Source organism: Populus euphratica, unplaced genomic scaffold (assembly GCF_000495115.2).
Source record: "Populus euphratica unplaced genomic scaffold, PopEup_1.0 scaffold257.1, whole genome shotgun sequence".
Taxonomy (NCBI): Eukaryota; Viridiplantae; Streptophyta; class Magnoliopsida; order Malpighiales; family Salicaceae; genus Populus; species Populus euphratica.
The window spans coordinates 78,522-99,618 of NW_011500139.1; the positions used below are offsets into that span (position 1 = coordinate 78,522).

At 31.1% G+C, this 21,097-nt stretch overlaps 3 protein-coding genes and 1 long non-coding RNA gene across 7 annotated transcripts; 1 reads left to right on the forward strand and 3 right to left on the reverse strand.

Annotated features, from left to right (window-relative positions):
- The first annotated feature begins 6,994 nt into the window (after positions 1 to 6,994).
- On the forward strand, positions 6,995 to 13,366 carry LOC105110577 (uncharacterized). 2 transcript variants are annotated; one of them, XM_011005654.1, is made up of 3 exons: positions 6,995 to 7,263; positions 7,941 to 8,122; positions 12,644 to 12,974. In XM_011005654.1, exons 1-3 carry the CDS (start codon positions 7,152 to 7,154, stop codon positions 12,662 to 12,664), a joined length of 315 nt encoding a protein of 104 aa, XP_011003956.1. In that variant the 5' UTR covers positions 6,995 to 7,151; the 3' UTR covers positions 12,665 to 12,974. The 2 variants fall into 2 exon arrangements, with proteins under 2 accessions (XP_011003956.1, XP_011003957.1); XM_011005655.1 differs by lacking the exon at positions 12,644 to 12,974 and adding an exon at positions 13,024 to 13,366 and having other exon boundaries at positions 6,998 to 7,263.
- LOC105110576 (uncharacterized) lies at positions 8,471 to 10,673 on the reverse strand. Its single transcript, XR_839500.1, has 2 exons — positions 9,395 to 10,673; positions 8,471 to 9,163 (listed from the first exon to the last, which is right to left on the reverse strand). It is a non-coding gene; the product is annotated as an uncharacterized LOC105110576 (long non-coding RNA).
- Positions 13,367 to 13,594: 228 nt separating the features above from the next.
- Positions 13,595 to 15,342, reverse strand: LOC105110575 (uncharacterized). The gene is made up of 3 exons (XM_011005653.1): positions 14,935 to 15,342; positions 14,395 to 14,672; positions 13,595 to 14,292 (listed from the first exon to the last, which is right to left on the reverse strand). Exons 1-3 carry the CDS (start codon positions 15,079 to 15,081, stop codon positions 14,211 to 14,213), a joined length of 507 nt encoding a protein of 168 aa, XP_011003955.1. The 5' UTR covers positions 15,082 to 15,342; the 3' UTR covers positions 13,595 to 14,210.
- A 64-nt stretch (positions 15,343 to 15,406) lies between these two features.
- LOC105110574 (ATP-dependent protease La (LON) domain protein) lies at positions 15,407 to 20,129 on the reverse strand. Of its 3 annotated transcripts, XM_011005652.1 has the most exons (8): positions 19,705 to 20,129; positions 19,142 to 19,210; positions 18,984 to 19,049; positions 17,784 to 17,900; positions 17,629 to 17,703; positions 16,972 to 17,103; positions 16,011 to 16,152; positions 15,407 to 15,838 (listed from the first exon to the last, which is right to left on the reverse strand). In XM_011005652.1, the coding sequence occupies exons 3-8, from the start codon at positions 18,999 to 19,001 to the stop codon at positions 15,678 to 15,680; spliced, it is 645 nt and encodes a 214-aa protein (XP_011003954.1). In that variant the 5' UTR covers positions 19,002 to 19,049; positions 19,142 to 19,210; positions 19,705 to 20,129; the 3' UTR covers positions 15,407 to 15,677. The 3 variants fall into 3 exon arrangements, with proteins under 3 accessions (XP_011003954.1, XP_011003953.1, XP_011003952.1); XM_011005651.1 differs by having other exon boundaries at positions 18,984 to 19,210; XM_011005650.1 differs by lacking the exon at positions 18,984 to 19,049 and having other exon boundaries at positions 19,705 to 20,128.
- Positions 20,130 to 21,097: the final 968 nt, after the last annotated feature.

The following is a 21,097-nucleotide window of genomic DNA, read 5'->3' on the forward strand; positions in this document are numbered from 1 at the left end:
CCAGCCAACATGGGCTGTGTTGGACCTAGCCTGCCCAACCTGATTACTAGCCTAAGCCGGTGACCCGGCTAGGCAGCAAGCACACATGGCTTAACCCAGAGAATATTTATACAATTAATAAATAGAAGAGGACTTTACCTAGTGAGGATGAAGACGACGATGCAACTGAAGGTAACGGTCCAAGCACTAATGAAGAATTCTCTCTTCTTCGTCCTCCTTTCAACCTCTCTTTACTCTATTCTGTTTGGTCTCTCCTTACCCTGCTCTTGTTTGTTTATTAATGGGTTTTCTTTTGTTTTCTCTCTTCTTTCATCTCCCATGTTTTTCTCTTTTCCTCCCCCTCTAGGTTTCTTCCCCTATGCCTTTTATAGGCTTCCATGCTGCTTATCTTTCCATGACCATGATAAGGCCTAGTGAGATTGTGTTTCAACCAGATTAAGCCACCAACAGTCCCACCCTTGTTAGACTCTTTTTTATAAGCACGAGGACATGAGAAATTTATCCTTATCTCCTCCGGGTTGTAATCTTCACAAAGATAAGATTTGCAAATTAAGTTATGGTTAGACTAGGATGTCAATGTTTCACCATTTTCATTCTTTCTTTATAGGTGGGCTTTCAGCATTCGAGGAAAAAAAAAAGAGAAACAACGCATAGTTGAAACGGTGTGTTTTACACTGGAAATGACCATTTCTCAATTTGGTCCTCCAAGTTTCAAAATTTTTAATAGGGCACCAGGACAGAATTTCAACGCCTTTTACAAAATGATCCCTAAACCTTAATTAATTGTAATTTTATCCTTAATTAACTCAGAAATTTAATATTTATTCAATTATGCCCCTGATTTCTTTAATTAAACTAATTTTAAGCTTAACTAAGTCCTCAAACTTATTTATTCTTCAATTAAATTCCCGATATCATTAATTAAACCCAATCAAAGTTTAATTGGAACTCCATATCAATTAATTCTTTAAATTTATTTGAAAATGAACTTTCAAAATCATAAATCCAACATGATTAACCCCTGAAAGCTTTCAATTTGTGTTGTCTTGAGCCAAACTTTAATTTTTCATTCATTTTTTCTTTTTTTTTGAATTTTAGATCGTCAAAAATTAGGTTGTGATAACAACATTAAATTTTGTTGGAATTTTATCAACAAAACAACTAAGTTGATTGTGTCACATTGAAGTAAATCCCACATGCTTTTGTTTTAAATTTAGTCTAGGTAAAGAGTTAGGTCATGAGGTTTTAAAATCAACTTGCTAAGAAAAGTTTAATAACAATTTTAAATAATTTTTTATGACTTGGATACTTTTTTATATGTTTTTTAAAAAATTATTCAACTCACAGCATAGCATGAGACTATACACTAGCTCAATGGGATTCAATTTGAAACATAAATTTTAAATGTCTAAAATTTCAGTCAAAGTTTGGACAATAACAAAACATATCATTCACTAAAAACTATTTATTACCCTATTAGCCCATGCAACACCACATATGGGAGTAAAAAAATTCCTAACACAAAAAAAAAATCTAGGTATTATTAACATGTCAATTAATAAAAAATAGATATTAACTATAAATTTAAAATTAATTACATATTAAATGATATTTTTACTTAATATTAATTTTTTTTTATTTACCTGGATTAATCCCGGTTGACATGTAAAACTTGCAGGGATAATCTTAAAAAAAAATAATCTAGAAAATTAAATCTCTTTGACTGATAAAATTGTTAAAAACTAAAACTCAACTAAAAAAACCATGTAAACTCAAGTCAACCAATCAATCTTGCGCTATAAGTCATGCACGCCATTTGGATTTAATAAAACTTTTTATCTCGTAAATTATTTCACATTTAATAGATTTATATGGCAATAAAGTGCATGGAAGTTTTTTTTGTATGAAATACTTATTTAAAAGAAAAAACCATGATAAGTGCATGGAATCGAGATTACAAGAGCATATTATTGATAACAAATTATAAAATTATATTTTTTTGTTTTAAGTTAAATAAAAAAATAGATCATCATTAACCAATGGTGAGATTATATATATATATATATATATATTTTTTAAAAAAATTAAAGAACAAAAAATGCTTAGTCTATCAAGCTTGTGATTCGAATTATGAACTTAATCAGGTTCAATATGTTTTTTTCATAAATATTTAGTTAATTTAAATATATTAAAAAAAAAGAGGCCAACATTATGGGCCTATATTTGTGAAAGGAAAAACCAAAGCGCGTCAGCCTTTAAGCTCAAGCTCACACGTCTGTTATTTTTGTTCTCATTTAAAGTGGTGGATGGTGTGTCATCTGCCATCTTAGAATCCAGCCACCACTATGGTGGTCAGAAATGAGGTCTATGAATTATTTACCTCTAAATCAATTTCACCCCTTTTTACCTGGAAACTCCCTACAAATACTCTTAAAATATCAACAAACTTACATATCAACCTAATAAATCAAAAAACAGTCAAAATCATAAAATCAACTCAAATAAAAATTTTTATTCTCGAATTAGATCTATTTTTAGACAATATTGAGGCAAAACGACCATTATAAGACTCTCTTTATCGAATAGATCCCGTTGACACTAGTTTCAACTATTTTAGGTGGTCAGAATAAGTGTAAATGATGACTTTTTCTCTTTATAGCGGATTCATGAGAGTCTTTCTCCCCTCTCACAAAATAAAAAGGATTGAAAAATAAGAAAAATAAAGTTTAGTGCCAAAACTAAATTTCTAACAACTAAAGGGATTGATTACTTATTAACGGAAAAAGATGGGGAAGCAAACTAATTTTTTTGGATGAAATTTGAAGTTGTCACCTTTTTTCTCTATGTTTTTTACTATGATCCTTTGTGTTTTGATTTCACTATCTCATAAAAAAAAAGATATGATTGACTTTTAATTTAGGCATAAAAGGGTTTAATTGGGACCAAATTGAAGATTTAGAAAAAACTTAATTATTTCAATCCACAATGATTTTTTAAATAATTCACATTATTCACTAAAGAATGAAGGTGCCTCCCAACTTAAGTTTTTCAGATAATTTCATGAAAATAAAATGCATTTACACATGTACATTTTAAACATTTGAATTTTTTTTAATACTAGTCATGTATTCTACATTTTGCATACAACATATTTATTATTTTTAATATTTTAAAATAATTATAAAAAGATTAATTGTAGTTCATCACAGTGCCATCTTAAGAAAAAAAATATTTATGTTTTAAATTATATATGGTCAAGTCTCTTAAAAATAGTAAAAAATTATATTTGCATAAATAATAAAAATAAAAATATACATGACATGATTTAATATTTTTTAACATGAAACATTCAAGAAATTTATATATATATATATTCATGTATGTTTAGATTTAATAACTAGTTTACTAAAGCTTTACTTTTTAGAAAGATAGTTAGGTTACATGGCATATATACATTATCAAATATAGAAAAAGAATGAGTAACATGCATTCAAGGCTAATAAAAAATACAAATTAGTAAGGTTTGAACTAAGAGATTAAGTTTGAGTTCATACAAGGAAGGAAAAGTTTCATGAATAAAGGATATCAAAATTGATGTAATGAGGAGATAGTCATTTTCAAATCATAAAGATAATTAGTGATAATGCCTACAAAGTAGATCTACTAGGTAAGTATATTGTCCATGCTACATTCAATATTTCTAATATCTTTTTATTTGATGTAGGCGATGATTTAAGGATATAACCTTTTAAGTAAAGAGAGAATAATACGGTCCAAACAACACCAAAAGATCTATTAAAGGTTCCGATTTGTCCAGTGACAAGACTTAGAGTTAAGAAGTTCAAAGAGGCTTTCCCTGGATTTCTTTAAGACACATTGACTAAAACATTATGAAAACATTGGAATAAAAAGATTTAAATCTGCTAATTTTGATCTTTAGCTATTGTTTTGGTTATACCTAGATATACAAAAGTAACTTTAATGTGGTTCTAGTTGTATTGAAAAGTAAACATACATATCTTTCCAATGATATATGACATACCTTCTAATTCATTAATACGATAAAGAACTATGCATTTGAAGTTAGGCTTCCATTCTACCACCAAATTACAAAAATGACTTTAGTCTTATATAATGTAATTGGGCTACTGTTTTATTTATTTTTTTTAGTTTATATTAGACCTTTTAAAGATATTATGACCATTATTTAAATTTAAATTTATTATATTATTATTATTTATTAGGTTTATCCATATTTATAATGGATATCTTGTTAGACTTACGATTCTTTATAGTATAAATACTATTTTATAGAGACTTAAAAAAAACTATTTTTAATAAAAAAAATCAATATTCTTGCTATGTTTCATAGTTGTATGATTCTTATACTAAGTTTTTTTATTGAACCTGCAAACTCCTCAAAAAATTGATTAACTTCGTTATGATTTTATACTACTTGCATGCCTCTTTTTATAGATATAAGATAAGAGTAATCATTACATATAACTTTGGTTATCCAATATAAGTTCTAGGTTAATTACAAACTATTCAAATATCATTTTAACATATCTTGAAAGGTGTCAACATCATATGTTTTGTTCTGGCTTAATGGTGGGTTGTTTCCTCTATAGGATGTTTTTCATATTAAATATTCAAGGATGAATCTTCTTAATAAGAGAGGGAATGACACGATCTAAGAACAGGATGAACATTGAAATTCAAATCCTAGTGTAATTGTGTCTATCGTTTAATTTTATACTATCAAGCATAAATTTTAATTTAACTGTTAGATTAAACTGAAATTTTACCACGAGTTTCTAGATATATTGTTCTATTTTGGATTAAAACTTCAAGTGAATTAAAGTTTCAAAAAGCCTTGTGATGCAGGTTAACCAATGCAAAATGAATTTTTTTATTTGTTATTTTTTAACTTGTAGACTTCTTATTTGGAGATGATTTTTTTACTTGTAATGCAAGGATATTCAATAATTTATTTTTAGGAGTTTTCTAATTCTATAAGAATATTTAATGGGCAATAACATAGTTTGTAAGTGTGGTAATGATTTTTTAATGTTCCAAAATGCTTTTTTTTATAATGATTCGTTATCTATCTTAGTTATACAAGAAAAAAAGGGTTGTAGTATTTAATTACATATTACTTTTGGGCTGAATTATTTTAAGGTTTTATTTATTATTTTATTTTATTATTTGAATATTTACATTAAGTTTAGAACTTGTATTTTAATTTAGGATTGTTTTTGCCTAAAATTAATATTTTAAAACTGTTTTAGGCATTAGGCTTGTGTTAGTTAATTATTGACTCGAGCACATTGGTTTACAACCTAATAAAGGTTTATTAGGGTTATTTAGGAGGGCTATATATTATTTTTCTTATTGCAAAAGTCAAGAGTCATAATGTTTTGAATAAACTTGTGTTTTATATGATTCGACCATTTTTTCTTTGCGGGGAGAAAGAACAAATTTAACTAATCAAGGTATAATCAACCTTTAGACATCTTTACATACTTTTGATTTTTTATTCTCTTTAAGCATTTAGTTCAAGTCAAATTTACAATACCTTTAGTTCTTAGGTGCATGGTTATCTCTGGATTAAAATTTCTATCCAAACTTGAATTTTGATTTTCTTAGGTTATTTATTTACTTTATTATGGGTTTTTAGATTGCTATCCATAAGGTTTGCATTAGAAATGCCACTCTTTTCACTTTGGTCCTACACAATTTTAGGGATTTTTTTTTAATTTCAAACTTATTTTTTAATTTCAATTTTATTCTTTAACATTGGGTTTATCGGGTATTGGACTTTATAATTTATTTTAATTTACTTTATATGAAGTTATCATTGTTTCATGATTCAAGTCGCGAGTTTTGTGGGATAATAATGTTGTCTCGACTTTTTTTTTTTGGTCCTTTTTTAATTGAATATTTTTTTTTCAATTTCATCCTTCAAAAATATGTTTATTGGGAACTGAATTTCATAATTTATTTTTGTTTTACTTTCTATGAAATTATCTCGATTCCCTGACCTGAGTTTGATAGGTTTGCTCGAGGCTTTTTTATTTGCTTTTTTTTTTCAATTTAATTCTTTAATATTTTATTGATTGAAAATTGAGCTTTATTTTTTAGTCACTTTCTCTAGGGTTATCTCGGTTTTATAACCCAGATCGTTAGTTAAGCCAATTGACTTTGGTTTTTTGTTTTTTTTTAGTAGATTTTTTAAAATTTCATTCTTTAATATTTGATTGATTGGAAATTGTGCTTCATAATTTATTTTGGTTTGCTTTTTATGAGTTTATCCTATTTTATATATATATATATATATATTCATCCTTCAATATTAAATTAATTAATAATTAAACTTCATAATATATTTTGATTTACTTTCTATAAAGTTATCTTGATCTTATGATTAAAGTTTGAGAGATTAATTCAGATTGAATTAACTTATTTTTTTAGTTGAATTTTTTAAATTTTACAATCCAATATTGAGTTAATTAAGAATTAAGTTTAATATTTTTTTAAGGTTATTAGAGTCTCATAATCTTGATAATAATTTGACATATTGACAGAATTAAGTTGATACGAGTCAATCTAATATTTTATTATTTTAATATTTTTTAAAAATATCATCTTAATTTTTTTATTCAAAATACATTTTTATCTAATACCTAAATTGTTCTTCAACCTATCAAATTAATTAGATGATATTAACTCTATCCTTATATAATTTATTTTTAAATGTTAAAATATACATTAACAACACCTATTTTTTTGGTAAAAAACCATATGCATAATGATTTAGGCTTTGCCTAAGTTGTGGTTACACTAACTTTTCATGAAATTTTAATTTTTAAATAATTTTTAAATATTTTTATATTTTATTATAAAAAATAAATTTTTAAAATTAAAATATATTATTTTAATATTTCTTCAAATAAAACACATTTTAAAACAACTTTACCTTCACTCCCAGATAAACCATTAACCATTAGCTAAAGCTAAAAGAAAAGGAAACCCTCAATTTCAAACCAAAATCGAAATAATAACGCCGCATCTTTCTCCTTCAGGCAGGCATCGGATAAATAGAAGAAGAACAGCAGGAGAAGAAGCAAAATAAAAATAATATAAAATCAATGGCAGAGAAAACCGACGTGAATGCAAAATGGGACGCGTGTCTAGATCTGTCGGTCCGTCGTTTTGTTTACTCTTCATTGGCCGGTGCTTTTGGCGGTCTTCTTCTCTTCAGTCAGTCTCTCGCTTTCCCTGTCATTCATCTGAATTTTCTTATGGTCTTGTTTCGTTAATGAATAATAATGGCTTGCAGTTCTGGGCTTTCTTCATTTCTCTTTTCTGCGGTTATTTGATACTGCCAGCCTAATTATTTTGTATTGAGTCAGGGTTTTGTAGCTAATTTACAAGTTTCGATGTTAACTTTGGCCTAATTCTTTACTGCTGTTATTTTAGTAGTTAACCCGGATTTATTCTTTTGATTTTACATTGAAATTTCCTTCTTTTTTTTTAGGATTTGTGAGTGACAAAATGTTAAGTTTTCTGAAGAGAACAATGGGGGTTAAATTTATTGATAATTTCCTCATTGGTAAATCTGTGGGCCTATCGATTAAGAATTGCAATAAGCAAACTTGCATTTATCTAACAGAGTTCGTAAAATGTAAAAAGTGAAAGCCTCCCATAGTGCTGTGTTTTTTTGAGTTTGGAGGATCTGAATGGTTTAGATAACTTATTTACCAGGCCCCTGGCATTTTATGCTTGGTGTGAAAACTTGGTCTATTGTATGGATAGCTCTACTCATATGTGTCGTTGACTGGTTACATTATATTTTTGCCCTTCAGTGAGAATTTCAAATTGATCAATGTTTTCATTACATATATATATATATATATATATTTTTTTTTTTCAAATAGGGACCCCAGTGACTCGCTGGGCATCTATAGCTTTCGGTGCTGGAGTAGGCATTGGATCTGCATATACTGACTGTTCTCGAATTTTTGATGGGTCAACTGCAAAGTTGGTACCACCTAAGACTATTTCAAGTGCTCCTGAAGAGTTACAACCTCCTAATACTTTGAGTACTCCTGTTTCTCAGGTATGCTGATGATAACAACAAACAAGTACATAGAATAAAATTTTCACTCTCTTTTGGACTTCTTTCACTGATTCTTGTGCTGCCTTCTGTGTAAATCTTGAGAACATATTGCTATATGTTTATTTCCATGTGTTTTTGTCTAGTGGCTAGGGTCCATATAATGTGTTCATGCCTGAGAAATGTCATTTTTATACTATTGCAAGGAACATAGTCCATTTTGTATGAGTTGAAATTTTTAAAATATGAGCTGTCATAAAAGTTGTCATATTTCGCTTTCTCATAAATGATGGGCATGGTATTGGTATTTACAACTGGTTACTTTTTTAAGGACCTTTGATGCTAGGAATCTAATGATAAAGCATCAAAGGATTTAAGAAGTTGATGTTATAACTTGTTGATTTATGAAAATTGGAGGAACTGTTCTTTACCATTTTATATGATGCCTTCTTACTGGTTTGTGTTTGGTATCTCCTCTACTGACGTAAAACTACATGAATCCCTCTAAAAGCGTGGTGGGGCATAATGCATTGTAAATGTGTATATATCTGTACCTTACAGTCTGATTTTCACAAAGGTAGGATTATTTGTTTCCTTTTTCATTTAATTGGAATGGCTCCACATCATCGTAAATAGTAGTAGTAGTACTAGTAGTAATGATAAAATCAGTGTAAAATCATAATGTATTTGTAGATGAATGTAGGTTCATGATTCTATCCTCTACAAGTCACTCACAATTCCCTTTTGTTCTTAGATTATGTCACACTTGTTCATGACCACGAAATAGTGTCATTAGGGGGCTAGGTAATTAATTCTTGCCTTGATTGTTGTTTTTTATGCCATTCTTTCCCTTTACTACTTGTTGACTTGGTAAAATGAACTGTAGATTCGAATATTTTGACTTCTCAAATATTTTTTGCATAGTTTCTGACCTTTTATAGACCTATGCTAGTACTATTGATTTTTTTTTTGTCTACTTGTCATTTTTTTCATTTTTCATGTTCGTAATGTATTCTGATTATCATGTCATTTGTTGAAGGACACCTCTTTGTGTTATTTTCTCTGTTCTAAACTAGTTAGACAGTTTTCTATGATTAGATTAAGAGCTTATTTAAAGTAGTACAAATTTTATTCTTGAGCCTTGCTTTAATTGGTGAAGAAGGGATGTGGGGTTAAGCAAACTCTTTGTCTTGTACAAACCAACTATTGTGGCTTGTCAGTGATGCAGTCCCTCTAATTATACTTGGATTAGGATTTTTAACATCACACTTTGACATGCCTTATTTTGCAACTTTAACACATGAACGATGCACATTCAGAAGATAGCTGAGTTCCTTGAAACATCATTTTGATTAAAATTGGTGTAGAAATATGCATAAGAAACTGTAGATGATTGCATCTTAGTGGAATTCTTTACTCAGTGGAATGTGTTCCTGAGAAAAAAAATCTTATATAAAGAGCAAGCAACTTTTAGAGTTAAAACTTTCAAGCAATGGCCTGTTTGACATTAGCTAGGCCTAGATTCAATATCTAAAAGGACCATATCTTTTCATTATCACCCCTCACCTTCTCAATTCTTTACATTGTGCGTGCATGTTTGTTTTCTTAACGGTTAATTGCATCTGACATTCCTCTACTGTTGATGTTTGATTAGTTGGGTCCCTATGCTACAAATAAGATTAATGGAATCCTTTTACCATATATTCAGTTAACATTTAAGACCTTCAAGTGTTAACATGAATGGAAAAAAAACATGAAAGATAAAAATTATTATTTTTTATTTACTTTACATTATAGGAAAGTAAAAATAATAGAAATCAATAAAACTTGAAAATTCCGAAGTACCCTTGTTCAGACAAGGGTAAATCACCCCTCTTTACTCCTAAAACTAAAAAAATTGAAACCCTTCTCCCTCTTTCTCACAAAACAAATTAACCCTAGATTAATTAAGAAACATTGCTTGCCATGCCCATTTAACTAGTCAAGGGCATCATTGATAAAAAGAAAGATGTGTGAAAGGTCCATGGCATAGATTGCTTCAAGTGAAGTAGCGGACCAGGAGATCCAGCAAGAACATCCAAAAGAAGTAGCTCACAAACTACATTTTTTCAAGCCATAAATCAGTATTTCTAGCATACGAAGCAGATCTATTCTATTTTTTATCTAAGACTTCATACTTAGGATTGTTCCTTTTGCATTAAAAAAATGCTCTGCTTGTTCTGGGCTCTCTCTTGTTTATAATTACTGGATTGGTTAAATTATTAGAAAGAGAGAGGAGGGAGTGAATAATGGAAGATGATAGCAATTGGAATGAACAAGGGGGCATTTTTTGCTGGTTAGGGTTTCGATTGATTAAGAGTCTATTTGTTTGCGTGGTTGCTTCTGTGTTTGAAGCAACCACAACAAAATAATTGTTTGATAACATTCAAAACACAATTTATTTCTGGTGGGGCCCACTGAGGTTTGCATTTAAAACGCAGTTAAATTCAAACAGCTCTCGACTGCTTTTTTCTTTCTCTACACTGTTCATGTGAACAGTGTTTTCCCTGAAAAACCAAACCAGTGCAGTGAATTTATTAATTCACTTGTACTGTTCACGTGAACATGAATAATATTTTTTTTTTTGAAAAACTAATTTAGAGTGAATTAAATTTACTTGCATTGTAGTCTCAATTTTATTCCTGATAATTTTTTACCTAATTTCATTGCATGCTCAAAAAATCATGAAAATTGTAGTTCTTGTTGAATGAATTTTGTATGTAATGGAATTGTAGATAGTTTAATGAAACAATAAAAAATAAAATATTATTTATTTCATGATGTAATAGTAGTAGTTAAATCCATAATATTTAAATTTAAAACCATTAATGTTAATATATATATTTTATAGTTATTTTATAATCTCAATTTTAAAAGCATTATTAACTAAGCATATTAAACTATTTTTTGTTCAACCTCAATTTTAACCACAGTTTTAACCAAACATATATAAATATCAAATCAACTTCAACTAAAAGTAATTTTTACAAAATAACTTTTTTTAAACCACAATAACAAAAGCTACTACAATACCAAATACACTTTAAAAGTAGGATTGATTAATTACTGGACCTGCTCTCTTCTTCTTTTAATTTGTTCCATGAGAAAGGGAGGTAGGAGGGGTTTCAATTTTTTTAGTTGGGGTTAAAGAGTGGTTATTTAACTTTGTCTAAACAAGGTTAATTTGGAGTTTTTAAGTTTTATGAATTTTTCTTTTCTAAAATCTAAAGGAAATTAAGAAAAATTAATTTTTTTCCTTATTTTTTTTTCCATCCAATTTGGTGTCATGCAGTCAGCATGACAGCACATCATTATTAATGTTAACATATTAACGTTTGAGGGTCCTAAATATTACAGAATATAGAATAAAAGGATCTTGTTAATCATAGTAATAGTAGAGGAGTTCAACTGATCAAATACCCATAATAGAAGTACATCGAATGCAATTAACCTGTTTTCTTGAGTCCACCTTAAATATGCTCTGCCTAAACTTCTATCATTTTTTTTGGTTGGCTATTATGATATGAGTTCGCAGGCTGTTCAGTTTGCAATTATGTTATGCAGTCATGCTGCCTACTTCATCTTGATAACCGTAGTCTTATTACAGATGACAGCAAAACTTTTGGAATAAGTATGCCAAAGTTAAAACTTTGGTTTAATCAGTTTATTTAATGTGCTTTAAAATGTTTGCTCCTTTCCCTGAATGTTTTTCAGTTGTCTAATCATTACTTTTTTTCAGATTTGCACTGACATGATTATTATTTCTATTATTTGAATTATAAGAAATTTCAATTCTTAATTCACTAGGTCAATAAGTTAGCATGAGGTAGTAGGTTGGAATCTTTTTTTTTTTCCTGTTTTTGTCGATCTCCTTTTATTGTTGGATTTTTTTCTTTCCAAGGGATATGGTAAAAGTGTTCCTGTCAATAGAACCTTTTTTCAACTTGGTTCTCACATTTAAGAATGAATGAAATCCCATTTCTTTTGTTACATAAAAAGCCATCCATTATTCACACCAATTTGCGAATGGGTTCAATAAGCAATGTATTTTTTTTCCATAAAATACTGCAAGAGTTAAATTCATTACAATCTTAGAATATTCATAGTCATCTACTCCCTGTTTAGTATATTAGCACACTTTCTGACTTTTAGGTTTAAGCAGGAGATAGAATATCCTCAATGAATACATGGATTATTAGATACCAACCTGTCATATTCATATTTTCCTTGATGTTAAATTCAAGCATATCAATTTAGTGTAACTTTGTGCATGTAACATTGAGAAAAGTGATGATGTAAATGTTGACCAATGTTATTCTGTGTAACGTCATGCTTCTTTGAAATTGGACTTTGGTTCTAGTTAAAATAATGCTATATTCTTAATGTGAAATATAATTGTACTGGAATTCTTTTGGTTACTGTCAATTCCTTCTTTTAAGTATAAAATTAACACCTTTTTCTGGTCTTTGTTTGGCTGCTCTTTAGACTTATGGGTGGCCTGAGTGACCTACAAATTCCACTCAACATAAATGAGTTCTCTAAAAGTAGTTCAGTCAGAGTAAAATGGGGTTAGAAGGAGAACCAGGAAACATGAAAATCTCGTTGAGGGCATGCTCTTTTAAATCATTACATGGTGATGGCCTATGGCCTGCACACTAATAATGATAAAGAATCTGAACGGGGTTTTATTTTTATGTTCATGCACCAACCAAAGCCAACTCGGGGACTTAAGTGTATTATTGCATTGTGATCAATAAGATCTGTTGGATCTTTATTTATGAATCTTTTTTTTTTTTTTATCAACTCATATTTATTATAAGAATCTACATGAAGAGTCAGTTTATGTGGAGATCTTTTGTTTCCAGGATGGCCAGGACTGAGAACTGATATTTGAAGCTATCCTCTAGTTGCTTTGGTTACAGATCAGGTTTTTCTTAAGATGAGATTGTTGTTGTCCTTTTCCCCAGATGGCTTATGAAATTGTAGAATGAACATTGTTGTTCTTGACGGCCACACTGTTAATGTACTGCAAGTTTCAATGGATTGTTACCTTCTGTCCTGTAATTTTATCAGGGTAAAGTTTAAATACCAGGAGAACAAAAGAAATAATTGATTCTGCTGATAAGATTGAGATCTTATGCGCAAAGTTCATTTTTGGAAAAAGGTAATCTTGCAGAAAACTGCTGCTGTTGTGCAGCTTTTAGTTTCTAGCACCCTGTAATAAAGTAGGGACTCTTCTGTCACTTGGTGGCTTGCTGACATGGCGGGATAGATCATTCCAATTACGCAGAAAATCAAAGATGAAGATTGATGGATGTGAAATTTTTGTTTTTTTTTTGTTTTTCAGTTTCTTTCATCACAATTCGTTTGATTGCAGTATTGAGGAACCGTAGTTGGGACTGGATCTTGTCCGAACTACCAGGTCCTTACCCTTGTCTAATTAGGTAGGTCCTTATCCCTTACATACAGGGAGTTCTCCAATTCAAGCAGCAGCCTGCCATATAAGCAATACCAAGAAATCATTGGCCACATCAAACACAGAACGACGAAAGATTTTTCCCTTGTCATCATCAGTGGCAGACTTGTTCTGTATAATGAATATGCTTGGACATTCATTAACTTGCTTTCAGTTTTGCATGACCAAACCATAATGCAGTCAATTTCTCATAATTGTAAAAGCCTCCTCTGCATCTGTATCTTCTTCAGGAGAGTTCGGATGACGAGCAAAGCCATGACCTCTTCCTTAAAAAATTACCGCCTTCGACCCCTCACCGATCCTCTTCTCACAAGACACCGACTGTACAAAGAGGGTCATTGTCACCTGAAATAAAGAGCATAGGAAGCTTTATGGTGGAGGTTAAAGGAGGGTCCATCCTTGTACCATAGAAGGATACCCAATTATGCCATGCTTCTTAGATATTCCTGCAGCTAAGAATTCGTCAACCATCCCTTTTGTTGATGCATCGATGTCTTTTCTGACCCTCTGTGGTTCCTGTTTTGTGATCCACTGTTCCATTACACAAGAAAGTTATGGAAGCTCGAAGAGCCAATTTCAACTTGCGCGGAAAATGGATCTAAGAATGAATGAAACAAACATAAGTGCGGCAATTACGAATACCAAACCAATATCATGCCTGTGTATCAGAGGAAAAACATCAGGAAAATGTGTTTGCAACATGACAGGAAAATGAACATTATTATGAAATTGCCTATCAATTCAAGGTTTACTAGCTTACTTGTAGCCATTACAAGCCACACGATATGCGAATTCTCTTGTAGATGAATCTTCAAACCCAAAAATACCAGACAAGAGCAATGTCCCAGTTCCATTATTATTCTTCACTGCGTTCAACAGATAAGTATTGATGCTATCATCGCCTTCCACTATTGAAAGCTCCAATCCACTGACTAACTCGCATGCTTCATCATCTACATCCTCTTCAACTTTCAATAGGCTGCAAGGAACGCTGCAAGGAAGCCTCCATGATCTCCCAAGATTTAAACTGCATTTCCTCTGAACACGAATTGAAGCTTTATAGCCAGAAAGTTGCATTGTTTCAACAATAGCAAGAAACAATGGCAACCATGACATTTTTGTAAAAGCTCAATAAAATATGGAAAAAGGGTACCAAACGACAGAATTAATCAAGTGTCAAATCATAAAAAATCTGTAATCTGGTAGCTTGACTCAGTTACTACAAGCTTGATATTTGTAAACTGTAGGTCATGCATCTTAAATTAAAGAAAGAGTACTTGAAAAGAAGATAATGACGTACAGGAAGAAGAGAACACTTTGAAAGGAAGTGAAGGCGGCTGCTGTGGCGGTTGTGGTGGTGGAGGAGACGTGGTTTTCTGATGGTCATAGTAGTGGTAGCAGTTATGGTGATTGAGAAAGGCAACGAGGAGGTTGGGACAAATCCCATGTCAGTGGCTTTCCTGTTTTAACTATAGATGAGAAGTAAAAGTCGAAGGAAAAAGGAGAAGCAAGAAGCTGCAAGACTTCGTGATATGAAATTATCATCCTACTTGCCTGCGTTTTTTGGAGCTTTTCATAATCAATTCCAGGCCTCATATTTTCCATTTTGGCTCCTCTTTTTTTTTTTTTTACTCTTTTGGTTTTAAGAACTAGAAAGCGCCCCTCAATTTTTATAATAATATAGTTCAATACTACTCAGCTGCTGAAATTTATCTTGCAAGCTTGACTACTCTTTTATTTAAAAACCGAAACTGAAAAATTATTGATGTAAATTGAAGATTAAGATCCTCTCATATCATTATAACAACAGATCCTGCCATACCAAGGCCTGTGTTAGTTTGATTTACAATATTATGGACAATGAGAGTTTGCTATATAAAAAATAAAACTACTTAAGATTTCTCCTTTGAGAAGATAAAAATGCAGTAAGAAGAGAGAAAAATGAAGCAAAATAAGAAAAACACAGCTACAATATCAATAGAATAGCAGTTCTATCATGTCATCATGAACTGTACATCAACAGTAACTAATCTCCACCAATGCTTACTGCATCTCTAATGATTGAATAGCAAGCTTGGCTGCTACCATGGAGATATTCTCATTCACTAAATCTAGTGAGTTGTCCAGCCTTTGTAGCGTGTCTTTCAGATCCATTGCTCTTAACTTCTGTTGCTGCAACTTGAGTGTTTCAGATTGTGTAGATCCTGTCAAAAAACAGAAACAAGCAGATCAATTTGGTTTCTGCCATGTCATTTTTTCTTCGCAGGAGTGGTCGTGAAATTCCAACTACTAGGATGATTACCACAACAAAATACTGAAGCTTTGTAAGGAACTTTTTTTTTTAATGTTAAGAATAAAGATCAATGAAACACTTGCTTGTAATAGGTTGGAATGCTGCAAATGATATTCGCTCAGCAGGAGATGGGATGAAAGATTGATCACATTCCAGGGACGGTTCCTTCTCTGCCCATGTTAGAGAGTTTGCAATACAGGTTTGCAACAATTCCTCTTTGGGAGCCTATTGACATGAAATAGATGAGCAGTCAACTCCACTCCCATATATACACCACATGGTGGTAACACGATACAACAGGACATAATGTGCAAAAATTATATGACAGTAATATTCCAATCACATAAAATCTAACAAGTAAACATGTAAGCAATCCCCCATTTTCCTTGCAAGATAATTTCCCATATGAGTTGGGGACATTCAGTGGGAGAAAATATTTCACTCAATTCCAACCAATAATGCCTTAGTGGGACAAACTGTGAACGTTTGATTTTTGCCACCATTTATATGTTATGCCAAAGTATTTGCAACAGCCAAGAACATCCTTCAGCCCCAGAAATTCCAGTCATGCTAAAAAAGTTAGCAGAGAAAATCACAGCACACATGTCATATACCTTCTTTCCAATGTTAGCAGAAAAATGTCTTGCTCTTCTACTACTACTAATTTCCAGTGCAGCCAGCTACTTAAAGAGGAAAGGAACCCATAAAATTGAAATGTAGTATCACAGACGCTTAAAGGAATTTTAGCCCAAACAGAACTGGATGGAAGGGGTGAATCCCAGAAGCGATCTCAGCCTTGGCTAGTTAAGTATTCAAGTTTAGTTGAGGATTTGTTTTTGGTTTTATATTTTTTTATGCGTTTGCATAAAAAGTTGATTATTCACTGATGAAAAGTAATGAGGGCTAATTTTTTGTGCTTTATCTTTGGACTCTCATTGAACTCAATTGCGAGACACGTTAGAATTTTCTTGATGAAAGCATTCAATTGCACAACTGTACAAACTCAAGGATGGAGAATTAGAGAGCAAGAGGGACTAGTAGTACCTTTAGTTTGATTTCCAAGCTATTCAAACTGCGAAGAGCGTCCTTCACTGCTATAACTTTAGAGCTGATTTCATTTGCACCAATAAACCTATCCTGCAGTGGTATGACTTCACCTTTCAGGTAAGGTTCCGACTGCAAATTTGAATCACAATCGCAAAAATAAGCTAAAAGAATTGATAAGACTGCAAATTTGAATCACAATCGCAAAAATAAGCTAAAAGAATTGATAAGACTGCAAATTTGAATCACAATCGCAAAAATAAGCTAAAAGAATTGATAAGACTGCAAATTTGAATCACAATCGCAAAAATAAGCTAAAAGAATTGATAAGCAGAAGGAAGCAGCAAGATGAACACAAAAGATGCAGAAAAAGAAAAATAAATCGACATGGAAAATTGGGAAAACAAGAAATAAAAAAGAAAAGAGGACCTAAACTGCAATGATAAGCTAATAACTATAAAGATAAAATGCTTGCAAAAATAATTGACAAGCATGGGCAGGTTTCAATGAACACTCCCCTCCCTCTACCACCACAAAACCCCAAATGAAAAGATACAATTTTTGTTCAACATAGGCATTGCTTGTTCTTAAAGGCAGACAACTTCGTTAACAAAACTTAAAACAGTTATATTAAGATAATATTGACAATTTACTTACCTGTACAAAATTCAAAAGCTTGACGCGGCCAATTCCCCTTATGGAGACTAATGCTCCAACATCTAAGCGTTCGATCTGCAGAGTACTAAAACTCAAGTTATCTGAAAAGGTGCTCCAAACCTCTACGTTTTGATCCCAAAATTTTGGAAGCTTACATTTTCTATATTGACTAAACAGCCATATCTAGCAGCAAAGGATGCTTCAGTTCCTGAGTTGCTAATGAGAATAGGATCCAACACAAAATGCACAAACAGCTTCTTTCTTAATAAAGACTGCCACAAATGATAGTCACAAAGAGATTGCACACACATTAGACTTAACTTAGTGCAATATTGCTAAAGCAATTAAAAATTCTCAACTCAAGCAATGGATTAGAAAATGGGGAAAAAATGCCTATAGATAAGATATCAATATATAAGCAATGAACATGAAAAAAAGAATGCAGTGCCTCCCAAATTACAATACTAACAAAACTGAGTTTGATGCAAGAAGTTGCAGAAGTTAAGCATATATGAATCATAGAATTACGACTTCACCAGAAATAACCACTGCACGCATTTGGGTAAATGAGAATAAGTGACAATCTGCTACTCTCTCTGCGCTTGGGTTCTAGGTTATTTGTAGGCTGGAAAACATCATTTAAGCATACAAACATCACAGTAACAACCTCTCAGCCATAACTTGGCTTCTGCTCTTTTCTTTCCTTCATCTTCCTCTTTTTCTTGCTATTCTTCTTCCGAAAGTTCAAGCATTCAAGAAGAAGAATAATAAGCAGATCCAAAAAAAATTACAATAAATAAAAAGGTACTCAAAAGTCGTAGCAAAGCAGCAAAGGTGCATGTTTCTACATTTGGCAATCTAGTTAGTATACACATCCATAAGGCTGACTGAAACATCTGTAAATACCCTTTCTCCTCTCTGAAATTGCAATTCCTCTTAGGGATGCAAAACCATTTTCTCCTCTCTGAAATTGCAATTCCTCTTCTTGACCTCACCTCAAATAAAGTGGAAACGTATCCTCAAGTTGAAGAATCTTATGAGCCTAAAATGAGTATCACTAATACCTATTTCATATCATCATGCCCAGAACATTGTTCCAACAAATACAGCACGAATAAAGATATGGCTGTTTAGTCAAATATAAAAGAAGTAGCTTGTCCTATCGCTATATTGACTACAAAGCCATATCTAGCAGCGATATGATAAAAACTTCAAAAAGGATTAAACATGAGATGCTCAGATCATCCATACACCAAACAGAAGAACTAGAGGTGTCTATAAAAGAACAAAAGAAGCAGCTTATCATAGCTCTATATCGACTAAACAGCCATTTCTAGCAGCGATATGATAAAAACCTCAAAAGGCTTGAACATGAGATGCTCAGATCATCTATACACCAAAGGTCGACAGCTTGCAATGTCCTTCCCCCGCAAACAAAATAGAAATAACTAGGTGAATATAAAAGCAGCTAGATAAACAAACGCGTGCAAGGTAGCATGACCATTTTGACTACCTCCTCGAGCAGAGCTAGATATCTGGCTTCATATAGATGGAGTGTTTTACTCTCAGATGGAACTAGAACCTGTCATTATGAAAAGAAAAGATTGTTACTAATAAATTCTTACCACATCAATTAAGGGCTAAGAAAGTATCAACACTTCTATCATTCTATCACTTAGAGAAATCAAAATTGAAAGTATCACTCTTTCAATGCCAGGTCTGGCAATTTCACGTCTCTTTTATGGTTTTTCTATACTCTTCATCTTTTCATGCCCATGTCAATATATATTTTGCACACATATATTTCAAGTAATTGTACAAGATTAGACAAGCCCTTTAAAGGCAAGCGTAAAAATATATCTCACAAGAGAAAAAGAAAAAATCAAATAAAAATCCAAACGACAAGTTCAGGTCTTGTTATCTAACTAATTATCTATAGGCTTTATGTTGTACAAAACCATGTGATTAAGTAAAGAACAAGAGAAGTAGCTGCTGACACATGCCCACCGGAATTAACTTAAGTTAACAAAAAGAAAAATAGACAGACAAAGGGTAGTGAAAGTAAGTAGTAATTACCTCGTTCGTGTTAAAAGGAAGAAGAGGGAGCTCAAGAGAGGAGGAGGCATTTGGAGACACACGGCACCATCTGCTTATTCTCCTCCTCATAAATAGCTGATGTTTCCTATTTACATTCACTTGGAGATGGAAAGAATGAGATAATAGTGATAATGAGTTACGAGTTTGGGTTCTTGAAACAGTACCATCAATTCTTGAAGCAGTACCGAGGATTGCTAGACTGCTGCTGCTGCAACAAATCATGGAAAAAGATAACCTGACTTGATTTCGTTTACTTCTTTGGTGGTTTGGTTTGTTTGGTGCCGAATGATAGTGGAAGGAGGAGGAGAAAAGAGCAGTTAAAATTGTGGCTAGCATACATTATGATCCTCTCCAGTTCCCAGCTAGCTTTCCTTGTTTTTAACGGTTGATGGGTTTTATCCTCCTTTCTGAGGGGATAATACGATGCTCTTACACTTGACTACGTGCGCGGTTGAAGTTGTAAACAATTATAATGGGACTGTTTGGGATGCTACTATTTAATTTTTTTTTAAATATATATTAAAATAATATATTTTTTTAAAATATTATTTTTATTATTAGTATACTAAAATAATTTAAAAATAATAATAAAATATTAATTTTAAACACGTTGCTAGATATGCTCTAATAGGTGGTTTGTTTTTTAGTTTTAAAAATATTTTTTTAGAATTTTAATTTTTTTAATTTTTAATTAAATTTCTTTATTGGGCTGATATTAAAAATAAATTTTAAAAATAATTTTTTATTGAATCGTGTAATTGAAAAAAATCAATTTAACAAAAAAAATAAGAAAACAAAGATAAAATTAAAAAAAATCTTAAATTAAGATTGAACGATAAAATTAAAAATAAATTAAAATTTTATAATAAAATAAAAAGAAAAACTTAAAAATAAAAGAATAAACATCCAAATAGCAATATTCTTAAATTACAAGATAACCCTAAAATTTTATATGGATAGCAGGATTTTAAAGGGAAAAGAAGAGAAAAAATGGGCTGATATAATTTATCGTTAATGATGCCCTCTCATTTTTTTGGGTGCCGGTAGATATTGTATGCAACAACAACTTTTTACTTTTTATTATTTTATTTATTTATTCAAATATCAATTTGCCTAACTTAATAATAATAAAATATTATTGTGAAAACACCAAAAAATTCATTGGCCCTAGTTTTAAAATTTTTGTTTTTAAAAATATTTTGATCATTTTACTATTTTTTTATATTTATTCAAATACCAAATTTTCACTTAGTTGAATTGATAATAATGAAAAAATTATTGTGAAAAATATGAAGGAAACCTTTAATGTCAATTTTTTTTTTGTTTTTAATAATATTTTGGTTGTTTTATTATATATATTTTTAAAATATTT